Genomic DNA, 19078 nt, shown 5'->3' on the forward strand with positions numbered 1-19078 from the left:
AGAGCACTGTTAGGCAGGCAGCAGAGTCCCCATCCAATGATACCAGACCCCTGTCTATTTGGGACTTTCGCTATTCTCTCTAAATCTCAGCAAACCCAGCCCAGTTCCTAACTGTTGTTTCCCACTCCATCACCTAAGCATCCCCCAAACATTTCTCCTGGAAGGAGCCCCACCTAGATTGTATTGATCTCGCTGCAGTCCTGCCAGGTCAGGCTGTACATATTGTGCACTGCACAATTCTACTTATTACCATGCGATGGCTCCTCCCTATAATTGTGTTGTACCCTCCGGTGTACATGGTAGCCTTGGATCTTTGCAACCCCAAACCTGTGTTTCAGCCCCTTCCATGAGCCATCTGAAGGCTACTCCACAGGCACAGCCTGACCGCTTGACGCCCTGGAGGTAATCAGACACACACCACCCTACCCCCACAGACTCTGGGCCCCCTGTTTCCACAGATCCGGGCCTATATGCGGCAGGTTCTAGAGGGAATACACTACCTGCACCAGAGCCACGTGCTGCACCTCGATGTCAAGGTGAGGTGGGGACTGGAGAGCAGACAGGCCCTGTGGGAGCCAGGAGGTGGACTGTCCTTCCTTGTTCATTCGGCCCCCACACCTCGCCTTGTGTCTTCCAGCCTGAGAACCTGCTGGTGTGGGATGGTGCCGAGGGTGAAGAGCAGGTGCGGATCTGTGACTTTGGGAATGCCCAGGAGCTGACTCCAGGAGAGCCCCAGTACTGCCAGTATGGCACACCTGAGTTTGTAGCACCTGAGATTGTCAATCAGAGCCCCGTGTCTGGAGTCACTGACATCTGGTAAGGCTGGCATGCTGGGCTGGGTGGGCCAGGGCAGCTGCCCTTGGGGCTGTGCCGGGGATGCGCTGACTGACAGGGAGATTTACCGAGCCTGGATTCCTTCTGACAGTGGGCTGGAGGCGTTGCTTGCAGGGTTTCCTGCCCATGTTACTCCTTGCCCGTCATGAGTCAGGGCTGCCCCATTCTCTCAAGGCCTTAGCCCCTGTTAGTCCTTGACTCCTCGTCTCCCCTGGAAGCTGCGCCTTGCCCTCAGCAGCCAGCATGCCTCCTCCAGTGAGGCAGGCATAATCCCATTGGTCCCCAGACTTCCCTGGGCTTCCTAGGCCAGCCCTGCCATGACCCTGGACTTCTCCAGGCATATCTGGACCTGTGGGTTCAGGGTCCTCCCTGAAGAAGCCACTCCTGTGCCCATTGTCCATGGCAGTGTTCCCAGGGAGGTAACCGCTCACTCAGGTCAGCAGTAGCAAAGAACTGCTCCCTTCCAGTCAGAGGGGTGCAGTCCTCTTACCCATCACTCTCCTTTCCTCACAGGCCTGTGGGTGTTGTTGCCTTCCTCTGGTAAGGACCCCTCTGCAGTGTCCCAGCAGTCTCCTGGCAGGTCCACCCCAGACCTTTGCAGGGCTACAGCCCACCCCCTTCTCTTCCACACCCCCCACTCCTTCTTGTACTGCAAGAAGCCTCATGTGCATGAAGGTGGACACCCTGGTCTGCATGCCCACACTCTGCCAGTCCCCACACCCCTCCGTAAGAGGTGGGCACCCTAGATGGAGAGAGCCCAGCGCAGGCTCAGGGCCATGGAGGCAGGGAACTCTTTGGCTCTGAGAGTCTAAAACTTGGACTCGAAGGGAGTGGAGCTCAGGGTGGGCACATCCCCTCGGCACAGACTCTTCACTCATGGGGAGGCCACACTGGAGGATGGATGGAACAGGTCCTCTAAAGCACAGGCCACTAGGCCCCAAGGCAGCACCACCTTTCTGCCCATCAGGGGGCTGGGGAGGGGACAGGGGAGAAGAGAGTCTGCAGCCTCGCCTCTTACCCAGATTTGCCCAGCCTCTGTCATCCTAACAACCCCAGAGCCTCCACCTGTCCCCAGCCCTGTGCCCCCACTGGCATTCCCCTTTGTCCCCACCTGCCCCTCACGACACCCCTCTTCACCTCTGCAGTCTGACAGGAATCTCCCCGTTTGTTGGGGAAAATGACCGGACAACATTGATGAACATCCGAAACTACAACGTGGCCTTCGAGGAGACCACATTCCTGAGCCTGAGCAGGGAGGCCCGGGGCTTCCTCATCAAAGTGCTGGTGCAGGACCGCCTGTGAGTACAAGGCCCTGGGAGCCCCCACCTGCAGGGTCACCCTCATACCACCTGCCTGCTCCTCCTAGACTCCTGCTGCTCGACATGCAAGCCCCCAAGTCCTTAGGAGCCCTGTTTGCTCAAACAGTTATTGACTGACTGGATGACTGAATGATAAATCCCTTCTTAATCCTCATTCATTCACAGGAGACCTACCGCAGAGGAGACCCTAGAACATCCTTGGTTCAAAGTGAGTCTGGTCTGCAAAGTGGTGGCACAAAAGGTGGAGGGAGGGAGAATGTTACTAACAGTTCTATTTATTGAGTACCTACTATGTGCAGTAACCACGTTAGGCATTGAATATGCATATGACCTATTAACCTCACAATAGCTTTGCAAAGGAAGACATTATTAGTCCCATTTTGTTGACAAGGAAACAGGTTCAAATCAGGGATGGAGTTGGGGGTATCCTGGACTCCAGGGCATACGTCTGGACCTCTCCATCCTGGGCATCCTCAGCGGAGTTCTCCCCCATGCTTGAGACCAGACCCTGGTCTTCCTGACTTCTGCCTTTCCATCTCTGTCCTGCACTGGTCCCACACACTAGCGTTGGGGGTGACCAGGCAGGCTCAGCCCCTCGGTTATGAGCTTCATGTGGGCAGGTTCTCGGTTCTCACTCATTCATCTTCAAACCCCAGTGCCTCAGGGCACAGTGCCAGGCATTGATGGGGTCTTGGGGATTTGGGAGCGGATTTGAAGGCTGAGGTCATTCTGGTGTCAGGAGTTGAATTAAGAGCCTCCTTTCTCAGACCGGAAATGAGCTCCGGAAGAGAGAGCCTGGGTGGGTAGCCGAGGGAAGCATCCATCTTGGTCTGGACCACCAAGGCTCCAGATGTCTAGGGTGTTGGCCCTACATGGAGACAGAGAGGAGCTGGGGAGCCAGGGCCTAGGTAAGGGGCCTAAGAGCACAGGCCTCCCAGGGCAGCTGGTTTGCCAGGACAGGGCCATGAGCCCTGGTGGAAGCTCAGAAGCCTACCTCTGGGAGCTACCAGTTTCCTGCCTCCCTCTTGGGGGCTTTAGGGGATTTGTCCCTAAGGACACCCTGGCTGTAGGCATTGTCCTGACAGACCCAAGGGAAAGGGGAGCCCAGGAGCCCAGACTCAGTGCTGCTCAATCCACCCTTTCCTGCCACCCCGCCCCATGGAGTTTGCCTCTCTGTTGCCAAACCTGGAGGGTCTAGGTTGACAGCTTTCCCTCAAGCCCTCTTTCCTGGGTTTGCAGACTCAGGCAAAGGGCGCAGAGATGAGCACAGATCACCTGAAGCTATTCCTCTCCCGGAGGAGGTGGCAGGTGAGTGTGGCAGGCTAGCCTCTATGCTTTCCACCTTCTCCTTCTCTCTAACACCGCCTTCCCCCTCCCATGGGTCTTCATCTCCTGCTCCTGTCTTCTCGCTTTCACTGGCTCCATACCCAGTTTCCTGCCTGTTCCCTGACCCTCTGCATGCTCAGGCCTCTTCCCCAGGGCTGAGGTGGGCCTGGGGTGGACAATCCTGCCCCAGGGGTCCCTCAGGTCTGACTCCAGTAACCTGTCTCCAGCGCTCCCAGATCAGCTACAAATGCCACCTGGTGTTGCGCCCCATCCCGGAGCTGCTGCGGGCTTCCCCAGAGCGGGTGTGGGTGACCATGCCCAGAAGGCCACCCCCCAGTGGGGGGCTCTCATCCTCCTCGGATTCTGAAGAGGAAGAGCTGGAAGAGCTGCCCTCAGTGCCCCGCCCACTGCAGCCCGAGTTCTCAGGCTCCCGGGTGTCCCTCACCGATATTCCCACTGAGGATGAGGCTCTGGGGACCCCAGAGACTGGGGCTGCCACCCCCATGGACTGGCAGGAGCAGGGAAGGGCTCCCTCTCAGGACCAGGAGGCTCCAAGCCCGGAGGCCCTCCCCTCCCTAGGCCAGGAGCCCGCAGCTGGGGCTAGCCCCAAGCGGGGAGAACTCCGTAGGGGCAGCTCGGCTGAGAGCGCCCTGCCCCGGGCCGGGCCGCGGGAGCCGGGCCGGGGCCTGCAGAAGGCGGCGTCTGTGGAACTGCCGCAGCGCCGGAGCCCCAGCCCGGGAGCCACCCGCCTGGCCCGGGGAGGCCTGGGTGAGGGCGAGTATGCCCAGAGGCTGCAGGCCCTGCGCCAGCGGCTGCTGCGGGGAGGCCCCGAGGATGGCAAGGTCAGCGGCCTCAGGGGTCCCCTGCTGGAGAGCCTGGGGGGCCGTGCCCGGGATCCCCGGATGGCACGAGCTGCCTCCAGCGAGGCAGCGCCCCACCACCAGCCCCCCCTCGAGAACAGGGGCCTGCAAAAGAGCAGCAGTTTCTCCCAGGGTGAGGCGGAGCCCCGGGGTCGGCACCGCCGAGCGGGGGCGCCCCTCGAGATTCCCGTGGCCAGGCTTGGAGCCCGTAGGCTACAGGAGTCTCCTTCCCTGTCTGCCCTCAGTGAGGCCCAGCCATCCAGCCCTGCACGGCCCAGCGTCCCCAAACCCAGTGCCCCTAAGTCTGTAGAACCTTCTGCCACCACACCTAGTGATGCCCCGCAGCCCCCTGCACCCCAGCCTGCCCAAGACAAGGCCCCACAGCCCAGGCCAGAACCAGTCCGAGCCTCCAAGCCTGCACCACGCCCTGAGGCCCTGCAAACCCTAGCGCTGCCCCTCACGCCCTATGCCCAGATCATTCAGTCCCTCCAGCTGTCAGGCCACGCCCAGGGACCCCCGCAGGGCCCTGCCGCGTCGCCTTCAGAGCTCAAGCCCCACGCAGCTGTCTTTGCCAGGGTGGCCTCCCCACCTCCGGGAGCCCCCGAGAACCGTGTGCCCTCAGCCGGGGCTCCCCCGGTGCTAGCCGAGAAAGCCCGAGTTCCCACGGTGCCCCCCAGGCCAGGCAGCAGTCTCAGCAGCAGCATCGAAAACCTGGAGTCGGAGGCCGTGTTTGAGGCTAAGTTCAAGCGCAGCCGCGAATCGCCCCTGTCGCGGGGGTTGCGGCTGCTGAGCCGCTCCCGCTCCGAGGAGCGCGGCCCCTTCCGCGGGGCCGAGGAGGAGGATGGCATATACCGTCCCAGCCCGGCGGGGACCCCGCTGGAGTTGGTGCGACGGCCTGAGCGCTCGCGCTCGGTGCAGGACCTCAGGGCAGTCGGGGAGCCGGGCCTTGTCCGCCGCCTCTCGCTCTCACTGTCCCAGCGGCTGCGGCGGACCCCTCCCGCGCAGCGCCACCCGGCCTGGGAGGCCCGCGGCGGGGACGGAGAGAGCTCGGAGGGCGGGAGCTCGGCGCGGGGCTCCCCGGTGCTGGCGATGCGCAGGCGGCTGAGCTCCACCCTGGAGCGGCTGTCGAGCCGGTTGCAGCGCAGCGGCAGCAGCGAGGACTCTGGGGGCGCGTCGGGCCGCAGCACACCGCTATTCGGACGGCTTCGCAGGGCCACGTCCGAGGGCGAGAGTCTGCGGCGCCTCGGCCTTCCGCACAATCAGTTGGCCGCCCAGGCCGGCGCCACCACGCCTTCCGCCGAGTCCCTGGGCTCCGAGGCCAGCGCCACGTCGGGCTCCTCAGGTGAGGAGGGGCAGGGGTAGGGCAGCAGGTGCAGAGGAGGCTGGGGTGCGCTGGAGAGAGGCCGTGGGAGGAGCAGAGGGGCTGGGGACACCCACGAGGGGCAGGCTGAGGCCCCGAGGGTGGAATCGGCAGGGCTGGAGGGGAGGAAAGCAGGAGTGGCAACAGGGCAGGGTGGGGCTAGGTGTTCCTTCTGGTTCTCTGGGCTGAGGGCTGCAGAGAGGTGTGAACTTGCTGGTACCGACTGACCAAATGCTAACGGGCCTGGGTCTTCACAGCCCCAGGGGAAAGCCGAAGCCGGCTCCGCTGGGGCTTCTCTCGGCAGCGGAAGGACAAGGGGTTATCGCAACCAAACCTCTCTGCCAGCATCCAAGAGGAGTTGGGTCACCAGTACGTGCGCAGTGAGTCAGGTAATAGAGGCCTGCTGGGTGAGGACCCTCCTCCCCTCCTGCTATCCCCTACCCATATCAGGGAGCTGTCATGGCTGGTGAGAGGTGGGCCACCTTGACGAGCCTAGTGGAAGGGGTCTGCTCAGACAACTATAACAATAGCAGTAACTGTCATTCATTAGAGAAGCTAAGTGTTCTATTAAACACTTTACAAGCACTGCCTTATTCAATCCTGCAGCATTGTTTGGGAAATATTAGTATCATTGTCTCTATTGTACAGGTGAGGAAACCGGCTTAGTGATGCTAAGGATCTGTCCAAGTCGCAGGGCTAGTAAGTGGAGCAGCTGAAGTTGAACTGTGTGACCTTCTGCAGCCAGGTCTGGGAAAGGGCTTCAGGACACCATACTTATGTCTGTCAGGGGCTGGCCTCCTCTCTCCTGGGAGACCCTAGAAGGTTTCTGTAACTGGCTGTACTTTTCAAGGAGCTCAAGATATAGGGCCCTCCTGCCCCCACAGTTCCCCTTTAGATGTGTGTGTGCTTGGGTGTGTACCCAAAGACACTCACTTTCTCTCCAGCCTAGAGGACCACGACCTGTATTGTGCCCCCTGAGTCTCCATTGCCCTGCAGCTCTGAACACCTGACTGCCCTCCCTGACCCTTCTGTACAGAAAAACAGCCTTCGGAGCTCTTTGCCAGCTCTTTGCCCTCTTCTGTTTCTCTGCCTGAGTGTCCTGGAGCTCCAGATAGGGAGGCATTCCCCACGTGGGGTCACCCCATCCCGCCTGAAAAAGGCGCGTTACTCAAGGATGACAAGCAAAGGCTTCGGGAGGTTGGGTTTTCCAGAGCAGCAGGCAGGAAAGGAGAGTCCGTGAAGCCAGGCTATGTGCAGGATCTTGACAAGCCACCAGTCCTGTTCTTCCCCCATTTCCTGGTAAAACTCAGAATGGAGTTGCTGTCGAGTCTTGCCTCAGCTGGGCTTGTAGGGATTGTGTCCAGCCTTGGCCAGGGCAAAAGGGGCTGCAGTGAGAGAAAAAGAGGGAGGGAAGGGCCGCTGGTGGGGAAGGGAGGGTGGAAAATGAGGGGGAAAGAAAGCGATCAGCCAGCAGAGAGGCCTGGGGACAGCTGATCCCTTCCCACCTGGGGCCTCCTCCCGGCCCAGTTTTGCTTATGCAGCTGATTTCCTGCCTAGGCAGTGTCCCCTTACCTTATCCCCTCCCTGTTCTCTGCAGAAACAAGGCTGTCCCAGTCCACTTTAACAACCAGGGCTGGCCCCTGGGAATGGGGGTGGGGCTGGCGGGGCTGGCAGGGCTGGGCCTGGGTCACTTTCACCTCTGAGAGAGGTGGCCTCTCTCTCTCTCTCCCTGCTACCCAGTACCCTCACTTGGCCTGGAGGCAGCCATTGAGAAACTGTGTTCACATTGCCTTGTTGGAGCCTTAGTGTGGGACCCCTCCTTGGGGAGCAGTGGGGTACAGCGGGAAGGGGGCACACTGCCATCCTGATCACCACTCCTGCTGAGTACTCCTCTCCTGCCTGGCTCATCCCCACTCCCAGTCCCCCACAATTCTTCAGACAGGCAGCAGCTGGGGCTCCCAAGGCTCCTCAGCTTTCTCTGCCCAGGTGAATAAAATCCACCCGCAAGTCTTCCCCTATCCCCACCCTTCACCCACCACCCCCATGGCCGAACTGGGATTCTTCTAAAGGGATATTCCCAGGGATCATGCACTCAAATCCTCAGGGCACTAAGGAGTCACAGGCTGGCTACACTGGAGGAAGGAAAACTGGTCTCATCCCTAGCCCTACCATGTGCACAGCCACCAGCTGGCTGGGAAGGCAATTTCTCTGCTTTGCTGAAACAGCCTTTCTCTGGGCATCTGCTCCAGGCTTCTCTGCTGGCCATATTATTGAGATAATGCTAGCAACAAGAAAAGTTAGTATTTATAGTCAGTTACTGTATGGCAGACACTTGACATGCCTTGTAATTGTCACAGCAAGAATCCTGTGGGCGCGGTATTATTTTCCTTGATTTACAGATTAGAAATGGAGCTTCTGAGAGAGTAAATGACTTGCCCAAGGTCAGGCAGATACTGTCTCTTGCCCCTTCAAAAGCTCTCACCACTTAATTGACCTGAAGGAGTATATAGGAGACCTACGACCCTGTCCCCGGATGGCAGGTGGGAAGAGAGGCCTGGAGGCCGATACACTTCCAGGATCTGCCCACATTTTCCTAGACTGCAACTCTTTTGAGACTGCATGTTCTGAAAGAACATTCCTCATTCGGTCCCATCTCAGCTCAGGTCACTAACTCACCTCAATTCTTTTCTCACTTGCCCTGTTGTGCCCCAGAGAGGGTGGGTCTTGCAGGATCTTAACCATTACAGTTTTTCAATATTTGTTTGCTTTTAGTTTATTTAACAAATGCTTATAGACTGCTTAATTAGTGCCAGGCCCTGCTGTCAGTGATTTACAAACCCATGACATAAGTAGCATCGTCAATAGTCAGTGCAAGGAAAAGGCAGTCCAGCACAGTGAGGGCCTGGGGAAAGTGATGCTCGCCCCAAAGAAAATTCTTGAAGGTATGGCCTGGGGTTCCACTTTCCACATCTGCCTGGGAAGAGACAAGGTTTCACACTGCTTCCTGATGGCTGTTTGCAGGCCTTCTCCACCCCTCCCTCAGCGGTAAGTGGGTCAGGGCCCCCACAGACAGATGGCTGTCTCTGCTTTTCCTCCAGACTTCCCCCCAGTCTTCCACATCAAACTCAAGGACCAGGTGCTGCTGGAGGGGGAGGCAGCCACCCTGCTCTGCCTGCCAGCAGCCTGCCCTGCACCGCACATCTCCTGGATGAAAGGTAAGGAAACTGCCTCCCACAGAGAGGGAGGCCAGCAAGTGGCCCTGAGCCCAGGGGATGGGAGGGGCTAGGCCAGGGTGGGGGCTGAGCATGGTTGTGGGGATGTTGGAGTGGGGAGTGAGTGAGGGGGTCTGGACATGTGCTAGCTCAGTCAGCAGCTCCTCCTGCTTCTCCCTGTCCCCAGACAAGAAGTCATTGAGGTCAGAGCCCTCAGTGATCATCGTGTCCTGCAAAGATGGGCGGCAGCTGCTCAGCATCCCCCGGGTGGGCAAGCGGCACGCCGGGCTCTATGAGTGCTCCGCCACCAACGTCCTGGGCAGCATCACCAGCTCCTGTACCGTGGCTGTGGCCCGTGAGCCTGGGGCAGGGCCCCAGGGGGTAGTGGGGGGATGGCGGGGCAGCGCTTGAGGGGCTCTTAGCTAGGGTGTAGGGGCTCACTGGGACTCTTCTTTCTCTTGCCAGGAGTCCCAGGAAAGCTAGCTCCTCCAGAAGTGCCCCAGACCTACCAGGACACGGCGCTGGTGCTGTGGAAGCCGGGAGATAGCCGGGCACCTTGCACGTATACCCTGGAGCGGCGAGTGGATGGTGAGGATGGGGCAGCCGGAGGGTGGGGGGAGCGGCAGGGGGAGTCTGGGAAGGCCAGTGCCCTCCCAGGCTCCATAGATAGCACTGTGGGAGCTGGGGCCACCCCTTCTGTGACCTCAGCCCCTCCCCCATACTGCCTATAGGGGAGTCTGTGTGGCACCCTGTGAGCTCAGGCATCCCCGACTGTTACTACAACGTGAGCCACCTGCCAGTTGGCATGACTGTGAGGTTCCGTGTGGCCTGTGCCAACCGTGCTGGGCAGGGGCCCTTCAGCAACCCTTCTGAGAAGGTCTTTGTCAGGGGCACTCAAGGTCAGTGCAATGGTGTGGGCTGGGGGAGGAAGGGAGCCCTGAGCATAGGGTTCTTGTGGAGCACCATGGCCTTGCCCCAAGGCACCGTGGTAATGATTTTCTTTGTCTCTTAGATTCTTCAGCTGTGCCATCTGCTGCCCACCAAGAGGCCCCTGTCACCTCAGGGCCAGCCAGGGCCCCGCCTCCTGACTCTCCTACCTCACTGGCCCCACCCCCAGCTCCTGCTGCCCCCACCCCCCCGTCAGTCACTGTCAGCCCTTCATCTCCCCCTACAGCCCCCAGCCAGGCCTTGTCCTTGATCAAGGCTGTGGGTCCGCCACCCCAGACCCCTCCACGAAGACACAGGGGCCTGCAGGCTGCCCGGCAAGCAGAGCCCACCCCAACCAGTACCCAGGTCACCCCAAGTGAGCCCAAGTCTTTTGTCCTTGACACTGGGACCCCGACCCCAGCCGCCACTCCTCAAGGGGTTAAACCAGCGTCTTCCTCTACTCCTGTGTATGTGGTGACTTCCTTCGTGTCTGCACCACCAGCCCCTGAGCCCCCAGCCCCTGAGCCCCCTCCTGAGCCTACCAAGGTGACTGTGCGGAGTCTCAGCCCGGCCAAGGAGGTGGTCAGCTCCCCTGGGAGCAGTCCCCGAAGCTCTCCCAGGCCTGAGGGTACCACTCTTCGACAGGGTCCCCCTCAGAAACCCTACACTTTCCTGGAGGAGAAAGCCAGGCAAGCAGGGCTGGGGAAGGGAAGAGGACATAGGGGAGTGGGTCAAATGTCTGGAGCGCATGGCTTCGGAGAGAAGACCAGACTGTACTGGCTAGGGTGAGGGGAGGTGCTGAGACTTGGGTTATTAGCATCATTGAGTTTAAATGTGCCAGACTACACTGCGGGCTTTAGCCATGTGATCTCATCGAATCTTCGCAACTCTGAGAGACACTGCGCTGTTAGCATCACCCATTTCACAGGTGGCAAAACTGAGGTTAGAGAAGCTCTGGGATTTACCTAAGGTACAGAGCCAGTGAGTGGCGAAGCTGGGACTCGAAGCCTGGTTTCTAGGATTGAACTCTGGAGCCCACACTGGAACTGCTGCATTCTTGCCCCTAGGGGTCCCTGCTCTCCTCCGTTAGCCTTCCCTGTGAAGTGTTCCCCTCCTCTCCTCTGAGCCTGTGGTGACCCTCCCCCCGACACACAGGGGCCGCTTTGGTGTTGTGCGAGCGTGCCGGGAGAACGCCACGGGGCGAACGTTCGTGGCCAAGATCGTGCCCTATGCTGCCGAGGGCAAGCGGCGGGTCCTGCAGGAGTACGAGGTGCTGCGGACCCTGCACCACGAGCGGATCATGTCCCTGCACGAGGCCTACATCACCCCTCGGTACCTCGTGCTCATTGCCGAGAGCTGCGGCAACCGGGAGCTTCTCTGTGGGCTCAGTGACAGGTAGCTGGGCATTCTGGAGGAGTAAGGAGGAAGAGGTAGGAGAGGCTGGGCCGGGTGTCATCCGCTCCACCCCTGCTCTCCCAGGTTCCGGTATTCTGAGGACGACGTGGCCACTTACGTGGTGCAGCTGCTACAAGGCCTGGATTACCTCCACGGCCGCCATGTGCTCCACCTAGACATCAAGCCAGACAACCTGCTGTTGGCCCCTGACAACGCCCTCAAGATCGTGGACTTCGGCAGTGCCCAGCCCTACAACCCCCAGGCCCTCCGGCCCCTTGGCCACCGCACGGGCACGCTGGAGTTCATGGGTGAGGGGACCAGCTGCCAGCCAGGGTGGGGACAGGGCACTGCCAGAGAGGCAGCAGCCAGGGCTCACCCCACTTCACTTACATATGTGCCACTTATTGAGTGATTACTGTATGCAAGCAATGAATGAAGTATGTGGATTTTTCTTCCAATTGATCTTTACAATAACCCTGGAGTGTGGCACAATATTAGCCCCTTTTTACAGATGAGGAAACTGAGGTGTACATCTGATGTTAAGGATTTGTGCAATCAGACAATTATAAATGCTAGAGGCGGGATTCGCTAAAGCCAAAAAGACAAGAGAATCAATTATTATTTTATTTAAATAAGGAGAACCAGCTACCTTTGAGCAACCTGCTAAATGCTTGACGTTCATGATCGCTCTTCCTTAGTGTGGTTCTACAGGCCACACTTTACAGACGAGGCTATGGAGAGCCAGGCAGGTTTAGTAAATCGCCCAGGGTCCCATAGCTAGAAGGGGCAGGTCTGGGATTAGAACCAGCCAGGCTGATTTTGAAGCTTTTAATCTTGGTGTCAGCCACACTCTTTGTGAAAGGGAGCTTGTCACCCTGCTTCTCAGCCCCTCTGGAGTTCTGGGGACCCCCTCCATTTTGTGCCCGGGCTAATTCCTCAGGTGTCCCATATGTCTCTTGGGGTATGCCACCACCTCTGTCCTGCCTACTGGGCTTCAGGGCCTGCCACTTTGGTCATTCCTATGGTCTGGTGACCTGGGCATTGTCCTGCTGCTCAAGTACCCAGGGACCTCCCCCGCCCCCACTTCCCTGCCACCAGGAAGCTGGGTCAACTTGGCCTCTGTCTCCTGTCAGCTCCGGAGATGGTGAAGGGAGAACCCATCGGCTCTGCCACGGACATCTGGGGAGCGGGGGTGCTCACTTACATTATGTGAGTGTCCCCTACCCGCCACAGCCTTCTCTGCCCACACAGTGAGCTCCCGGACTCACCTTCTGCCAACATCCTCTCCCCCATGCCCCACCTCCCCTGTACACACATCACACCGCACACTCACACTCAGGTACAGAGTAGCATGGCCCTGAGCACTGTGCACCCGACACTAATGTCCTTCCGGGCCTGGGTGTTGGCCTCCAGTCCGCCTTTGTCAGTCAAGCTATCTTCCCCAACAGGCTCAGTGGACGCTCCCCGTTCTATGAGCCAGACCCCCAGGAAACGGAGGCTCGGATTGTGGGGGGCCGCTTTGATGCCTTCCAGCTATACCCCAACACATCCCAGAGCGCCACCCTCTTCTTGCGAAAGGTCCTCTCAGTACATCCCTGGTGAGTGAGCCCCACACCTGCCATCTCCCAGGGTCACCTGCCCCCGGCCCGGCCTGTGCCAGAGATTCCCCAGCTCCTCCCCTGCTCTTAGGAAGAAGTCTGCTGCTTCTACTAAATGGTCATACTACCTACCATTTAAAGCCTGAGACAACCCCATGCAAGGCAGAATCACTGCCCCCATTCCAGAGATTGGGGAACTGAGCTCCTGAGCTGCCCAAGATCACACATGTAGGGGTGGATCCAGGATTGGGACATGGGTCTGCAGGAGGACAGAGCCCTGGCAACTCCCAGAGCCATCCTTCCAGGCTCATTATCCCTGGCTCTGCCTGGCAGGAGCCGGCCCTCCCTGCAGGACTGCCTGGCCCACCCATGGTTGCAGGACGCCTACCTGATGAAACTGCGCCGCCAGACGCTCACCTTCACCACCAACCGGCTCAAGGAGTTCCTGGGTGAGCAGAGGCGGCGCCGGGCTGAGGCCGCCACCCGCCACAAGGTGCTGCTGCGCTCCTACCCTGGCGGCCCCTAGAGGCACGGACCACAGCCAGGCCTCGGGCTTCAACTGGGGTTCCCACCAATGCCACGGGACATTCCAGGGCCCACGCTGAGCCAGGCGGGCCTGGGGCTTCGGTTACCACCAGCAGCAGCATCTGGCCGGGCTCTTACCTCATAGACCTGCAAGGACAGAGACCCCAGGGCCTCGACCTGATGCCACCCCAGGCCAAAGCCAGAGTGGGAGACCCGTTGGCCAGGCTGGGCAGGGTGGGAACAGGCAGAGGGACAAGAAGGGAATGGGGAAGTGGAGAGGAAAAGAAGTTGAGGGACACGAAGGAGGAGGCTCTAGGAAGGTTCTGGGTTGGGGGTCAGTGCATCTCAGGGAGAACCAAGGAAGATGGGCATGGCTGGAGAGGAGGAAGAGGAAGGAACCCAGGGTGTCAGGGCAGTAGGCTGGGAGTCAGTATGGCAAAGCAGGGGCAGGACACAGATACAGTGGCAAGGGCCCAGGGCTGGGACGTGAGAGAAGGCAGCGAGGCAGTGGAGGGAGAAGAGAGGACTCAGGTGGAGGTGGGGTGGGCCAGCTGTCAGCATCCCTTAGAGGAGAAACATGGAGAGCCGGAGGCCAGCAGTCACTCAGCTCGCTCTGTCCTCCTGTCCAGTGGATACAGCCCCGGGCGCTCTCTGCTGGCCCAAGGATGTCCCCACCACCCCTCCATGGCCTTTGGCCTTCTTCCCATTCATATTTATTTATTTATTGACTTTTATGAAGTTTCCCCTTCCATCCGATCCCTACTGCCCATGTTGTCCTGACCATCCCTCCCAGCCATCCAGCTGTCTGTCTGTCTGTCACAAGGAAATAAAAATGGCAAGCAGCATAACCTGTGTGTCTGTTGGGAGGGATGGCTGGAGGGGAAGATTGCTGGGAAGGGGTGAGTCTGGGACAGGGGCATTTAGCCCTCTCTGGGCATTCCCCAACACATATTCCAGGATATACCAGCTAGTACTTTGGGTCCTTCCAACCCCCTCCTCTGACCCTCCTGGCCCCTCACCTCTCCTTATTCCTGGAGGGAGGGGAGACTGTGGTCTGCTTCTCCCCTTGCAGTTTCTGGAATGCTGGCAGATCCGCTGAACCCCTGCCACCAGGCTCTGGTAGCCCCCACCTCTTGTCACATGTTCCCTCATCACAATGTGGGGGATGCTGGGCTCTGAAATAGGCCAGCCCTCACCCCAATCCTGGCTCAGCCTCATTCACTCTGCCCAGAAGACAGGCAGGAGTTCTGGTCCTGACCCCTGGAGCAGAGTGGGTTTCATCCTGATGGTTGGCAAGAGTAGGTAGTGTGAGGAGCTGCAGAAGAAACCAGGACAAGGAGGTTAAGGTGGCTGGATCACCTGAGGTCAGGAGTTCAAGACCAGCCTGGCCAACATGGTGAAACCCTATCTCTACTAAAAACACAAAAATTAGTCAGGTGTGGTGGCGCATGCCTGTAGTCCCAACTACTCAGGAGGCTGAGGCAGGAGAATTGCTTGAACCTGGGAGGTGGAGGTTGCAATGAGCCAAGACTGCATGACTGCACTCCAGCCTGGGTGATAGAGCAAGACTCCATCTCAAAACGAAACACTAGGACAGGCCCACGCCCCTCACCCTCCATGTCACAGCACAAATCAGAGCACATGGAGAGCACCAGCTGGGAGTGCTCTAGTCTGCTGTGTCCAGCATTTTCCTAGGACTAAGGGACACACTAGCCTGGACCTTCTTGTCCGCATGGCAAGTTAGGTCTTTTGGGTGCTAAAGCACCTCGATTCTAGCCACAACCCTGCAATGCCATAGAATGGTCACTGGGACCTAGGACTGAGCTGCCCTGCCCTGAGGTTGGGGATGAGGGGTTGGGGGGTTGGCGGGGACCCAGATCTCCTTGCCTGCAGAGGAAATGCTCCCCTCATCCCCACCTTCAAAATTCTGTTCTTGGCAAAGTAAAAGGAACAAAGCCTCTGACCAGGGTAGAGAGAGTTGACACCACTGTGTTGCTGACGGAGGTTGAGGGCCCCTTGACTCCAGCTCAGACAACCCTTTTGCCCAGCCCAGCCCAGCCTCTCTAGCTTCTCAGGACCCCAGGGAAGAGGCAAGCCTCATCATCATAAAATAACAGGATATTAAAGCCAGCTGGAAGGGACCAGAACAACGCCTTGCCTACCTGTCATTTTAGCGATGAAGATATACAGTTTGCCTGTGAGAATCTCCAATCCCCTACACACTGCAAGTGTTTTGTATAAAAATGAGGTGCCTGAACTCGTATCTTGATAAATGGTAAAATTTCTCTCCTGTCCCCCCTCTGATCTTGAGCTCCCTTCCCATCTCCATTGGAAATGGCATGTGAACTGCTTGTTCCAAACCCAGAGGAGCAAAGGTAATTTATGTCAGCAGAGCTATGTCAAAATTGCTCTGATCAAAAGGTGACAGTGCACCCACACTAGGGCGGGTAGTTCCAATGAATGGAAACAATGCTTCTGCCAGGTGCCCAGCCTGGGCAGACTGGCCTCCAGGCAAGCCCCAGAGGGGTTAACTGAACCCCTCCATCCCAGGTGGTCTGATGCCCCGATGCACCAATTTATGCCCCCAAAAAGGACTTGGGCAGACCTAGGGTTGGGGCCACTAGTGGTGCTAATCTCCAAGGACAGTGCAGTCTAAACAGCCCCACCATGTGACATCGAGGGGAGTGAGTGGGGATAGGGATGGCATGGAGGGGCTGCTATTCTCAAAAATCTTTCCCGTCCCCTCCCGGTTTATCTCAGTTTACCACCAGGGGGCACAGTGTGGAAGTGACAACCCTGGACTCCTGGGGTTGGGGATAGGGTAAGAGCAAGGAGCTTCTGGATTGGTCTTGACAGCCACGTGGCCCTGTTGCCATTAGCTGTAGGGGCCCTGAGGCTACTCTGGCTTTATTCAGGGACACCCCCGAAACACTCAAACCCCTTACCAACAGGGTGTGTTGTCTGACTATCCAGAGCCCAACCTGAGTGAAAAACTGCCCCAGTAGGAAGCTGGATCTCTTGTCAGCTAGGGGCTGAATCTGGTCCTCCTGGGAGTGGGATGGATACCCTCTGCCCTGGGAGGGGACAGGGCAGCATCCAGCTGTCCAGTTGTCCAGGTGCTGACACGAGGTGCACCCCAGAGCCGCTCGGGTTTCCCCCCACGGGCCTAGCCCAGCGGCTGAGCTAGCATCCCAGGCATCCGCAGGCTAAATAAAGAGCCTGCTTGGGTCAGAGGTAGGGGGATGGGGTCCCGGGGGGCTTGGGGCAACCATGCCAAACAAGGCAAGGAGGGGAGCGATGTATAAAACCGAGCCCAGGGCTCAGCACCTGCCTGCACCCCTACTGTGCCATCCAGAAGGGCACTGTGCTGCCTGCAATCCAGCCAGGCGACTCAAGTCGCTAGGTCAACCCCTCCACGGTAAGTCCTATCCTCAGAGAAGCCGCAGACACTCCCATTCCTTCACCCCCTTGAATGTTCTGACCATGCAGGAAAAGGGCTGAAGGTGGGACCCTCTGTCTCAACCTGGACCCCCGTATTTGTCGCCCACTCTCCAGATGTCTAAAGCAGCTCCTGCCAAAAAGTCAGTGGCTGCGGCCCCACCTCCTGGATGTACCCTGGACATCAATGACCCGCAGGTCCAGCGTGCGGCCATTCGCATCCAGGCCTCTTACCGAGGCCACAGGTAAGAGGGAACCCCGGAGCTCTGTGGAGGAAGGGAGCTGCAGAGAGCGCATTCTTGAATGGGCTTTGGGGAAGGGCTGAGCGGCTTCAGCAGCCTCTAGAATGACTGGTTTTAGGGGAGGGTCTTTACTGAGATGTGGAGGAGTGGCCGGCAGGAATGCATCATCCTATCAGGGCAGCAGTTCAGGAGCAGTCCTCTTCCCTACCAAGCCACACGTTTAGGGGTCTGGCGGGCCCAGGGGGCAGGCAGGAGATGGTGCACTCTCGGAAAGGGCTGCGGCCGGGCCTCTCTTGGGAGCTCTGGACCCTGACTCGGCCCGGGGGTAGGTCCCGGAAGGAGCTGCGCGAGAAGGGGCCGCCGCGGGTACTGGAGCCGCTGAAGGACGTGGTGCTGATTGAGGGCAGCGCGGCCAAGCTCACTTGCCGCATTTCGGCTTTCCCGGACCCATTCATCCGCTGGAGTAAGGACGGCAAGGAGCTACGTGACGGGCCCAAGTACCGCTACGTCTTCGAGGACCCTGACGTGGTGGCACTGGTGGTGCGCGACGGCGAGCTAGCAGACCTAGGCCAGTACAGCATCAACGTCACCAACCCCTTCGGCCAGTGCTCCGACTCGGCGCGCATCCTCGTGGAAGGTACGCGCGCCCCGGGCGCAGCGCCAGGGCGCAGACCAGCACCACTCAGCCAGAGTCCGCAGCCCGGTCCAGCTGCGCGTTTACCTCTGGGCCTAGCTATAGGGTCCCTGCCAGCCCAGCGCCGGGCACGGCCTGGGCGCATCGCCGCCGCCAGCCAAGTGCGTCCTTTCCTACCTCGGGATCCAGCCCCACCCGGGCTAAGCAGTCCTCTGTGGGCTTCCATCACGTGGCTCCAGGTCCCCAAGGTCACACAGCAAGCCAGAGGCAGAGCCAGGGTTGGACACGGGTCTTCCGACTCCCAACTCTGGGCAATTTTCACTACCCGGAGCGGTCTCTGAGGCGGTTCACACATCTCTGAGATGTGTGAACATTCAGGGACTTTCGCCCGCCTTATCTCTTGATCCTCTATTCGACCCCGAGAAGTAGGAGAGGTAGGGATAAGTCCCTTTAACAGCCAAGGAGATGAAACCAGAGAGGCTAATGATTTGCTCAACGTCACGCTGCGAGTTTAAATGCATCTGTATTTAGTGCCGGGTATTAGCTGGGGAAGTGATGCCCTGCCTCATCTCCAGGTCCTTTACGGGGTTTCGCTCCCCTTTCCTTCCGCTAGTCCCGGCGAAGATTCAAAAGGGACCCGACAACACTAAGGCGCGCAAAGGCGCCACCGTGACGCTGACTGCGGAGATCCTGGGAGAGCCTGCGCCCGACGTGGGCTGGACCAAGGACGGGGAGGACATCGAGGAGGATGACAGGCGAGGGCTGGGACCTGCGGCACGGGCAGGGCCTGGGGCTGGAACTTGGGTGGGACTGAGCCCAGATATCTGACGGGAGTGACGGGGGCGGGGACTGGGCGGCGAGGAACAGAGTTGGCTAAGAAGCCCGGCCTAGTGCGCCCTTGTACTGACCGCGGCTCCGCCCTCCTCCCCGCCACCCCTCCGCAGGGTGTTCTTCGAGATCGGCAGCACCACCACGACGCTGACCATTCGCCGGGCCATACCCCAGGACAGCGGCAAATACGAGGTGTACGTGGAGAACAGCCTGGGCATGGACCAGAGCTTCGCTCGCGTGGACGTAGCCTGAACGACACCCCCGGACCTTCCGCCCTGGCGCCGAGCCTGGGGGTGGTGGGACCCACAGCCTTCCTCTAGCTTGCTTAATAAAGCGGCTCTCTGACCCTCCGCGTCTGTTCTGCTCTTCCATGTCGCCATTCCCTCTCCCCTGCACCCGCGCCCACACGTATTCCACACCCCCACGCCAAGGTCACAGCCTGCTGGAGTCACAGGAAAGTCTGGAGAGCGCCCAGCGCCGTGCTGCATTTCAGACAGTCAACCTGATACAGTTGCCCTCACCGTCCAAGGCGCCCTCACTTCCCAGCGGGACCGGGGGCTGGGCCCGGGACCCCGCC

General features: G+C 59.2%; 2 protein-coding genes across 11 annotated transcripts in view; both read left to right on the top strand.

Moving 5' to 3' along the window:
- SPEG (striated muscle enriched protein kinase) overlaps positions 1-14204 on the top strand; it is a 58320-nt gene extending 44116 nt beyond the window's left edge. For 9 of the 10 annotated variants that reach the window (XM_007966399.3, XM_007966384.3, XM_007966386.3 and 6 more), the window contains 18 exons: positions 459-536; positions 638-816; positions 1348-1374; positions 1980-2132; positions 2319-2361; positions 3393-3461; positions 3707-5681; positions 5957-6088; positions 8798-8914; positions 9099-9266; positions 9377-9499; positions 9643-9810; positions 9924-10527; positions 10994-11233; positions 11318-11541; positions 12367-12442; positions 12682-12831; positions 13165-14204. In XM_007966399.3, the coding sequence (XP_007964590.3) occupies positions 459-536; positions 638-816; positions 1348-1374; positions 1980-2132; positions 2319-2361; positions 3393-3461; positions 3707-5681; positions 5957-6088; positions 8798-8914; positions 9099-9266; positions 9377-9499; positions 9643-9810; positions 9924-10527; positions 10994-11233; positions 11318-11541; positions 12367-12442; positions 12682-12831; positions 13165-13357 (4719 nt within the window). In that variant the 3' untranslated portion in view covers positions 13358-14204. Of the gene's footprint in view, positions 1-458; positions 537-637; positions 817-1347; positions 1375-1979; positions 2133-2318; positions 2362-3392; positions 3462-3706; positions 5682-5956; positions 6089-8797; positions 8915-9098; positions 9267-9376; positions 9500-9642; positions 9811-9923; positions 10528-10993; positions 11234-11317; positions 11542-12366; positions 12443-12681; positions 12832-13164 lie in introns of those variants that run through there. The other variant, XM_007966396.3, reaches the window with a different exon arrangement.
- A 2472-nt stretch (positions 14205-16676) lies between these two features.
- On the top strand, positions 16677-18851 carry SPEGNB (SPEG neighbor). The gene is made up of 4 exons (XM_007966403.3): positions 16677-17039; positions 17366-17673; positions 18284-18425; positions 18615-18851. Exons 1-4 carry the CDS (start codon positions 16912-16914, stop codon positions 18751-18753), a joined length of 717 nt encoding a protein of 238 aa, XP_007964594.1. The 5' UTR covers positions 16677-16911; the 3' UTR covers positions 18754-18851.
- The last annotated feature ends 227 nt before the right edge of the window (positions 18852-19078 follow it).

The sequence above is a fragment of the Chlorocebus sabaeus genome, chromosome 10 (genome assembly GCF_047675955.1).
Source record: "Chlorocebus sabaeus isolate Y175 chromosome 10, mChlSab1.0.hap1, whole genome shotgun sequence".
Taxonomy (NCBI): Eukaryota; Metazoa; Chordata; class Mammalia; order Primates; family Cercopithecidae; genus Chlorocebus; species Chlorocebus sabaeus.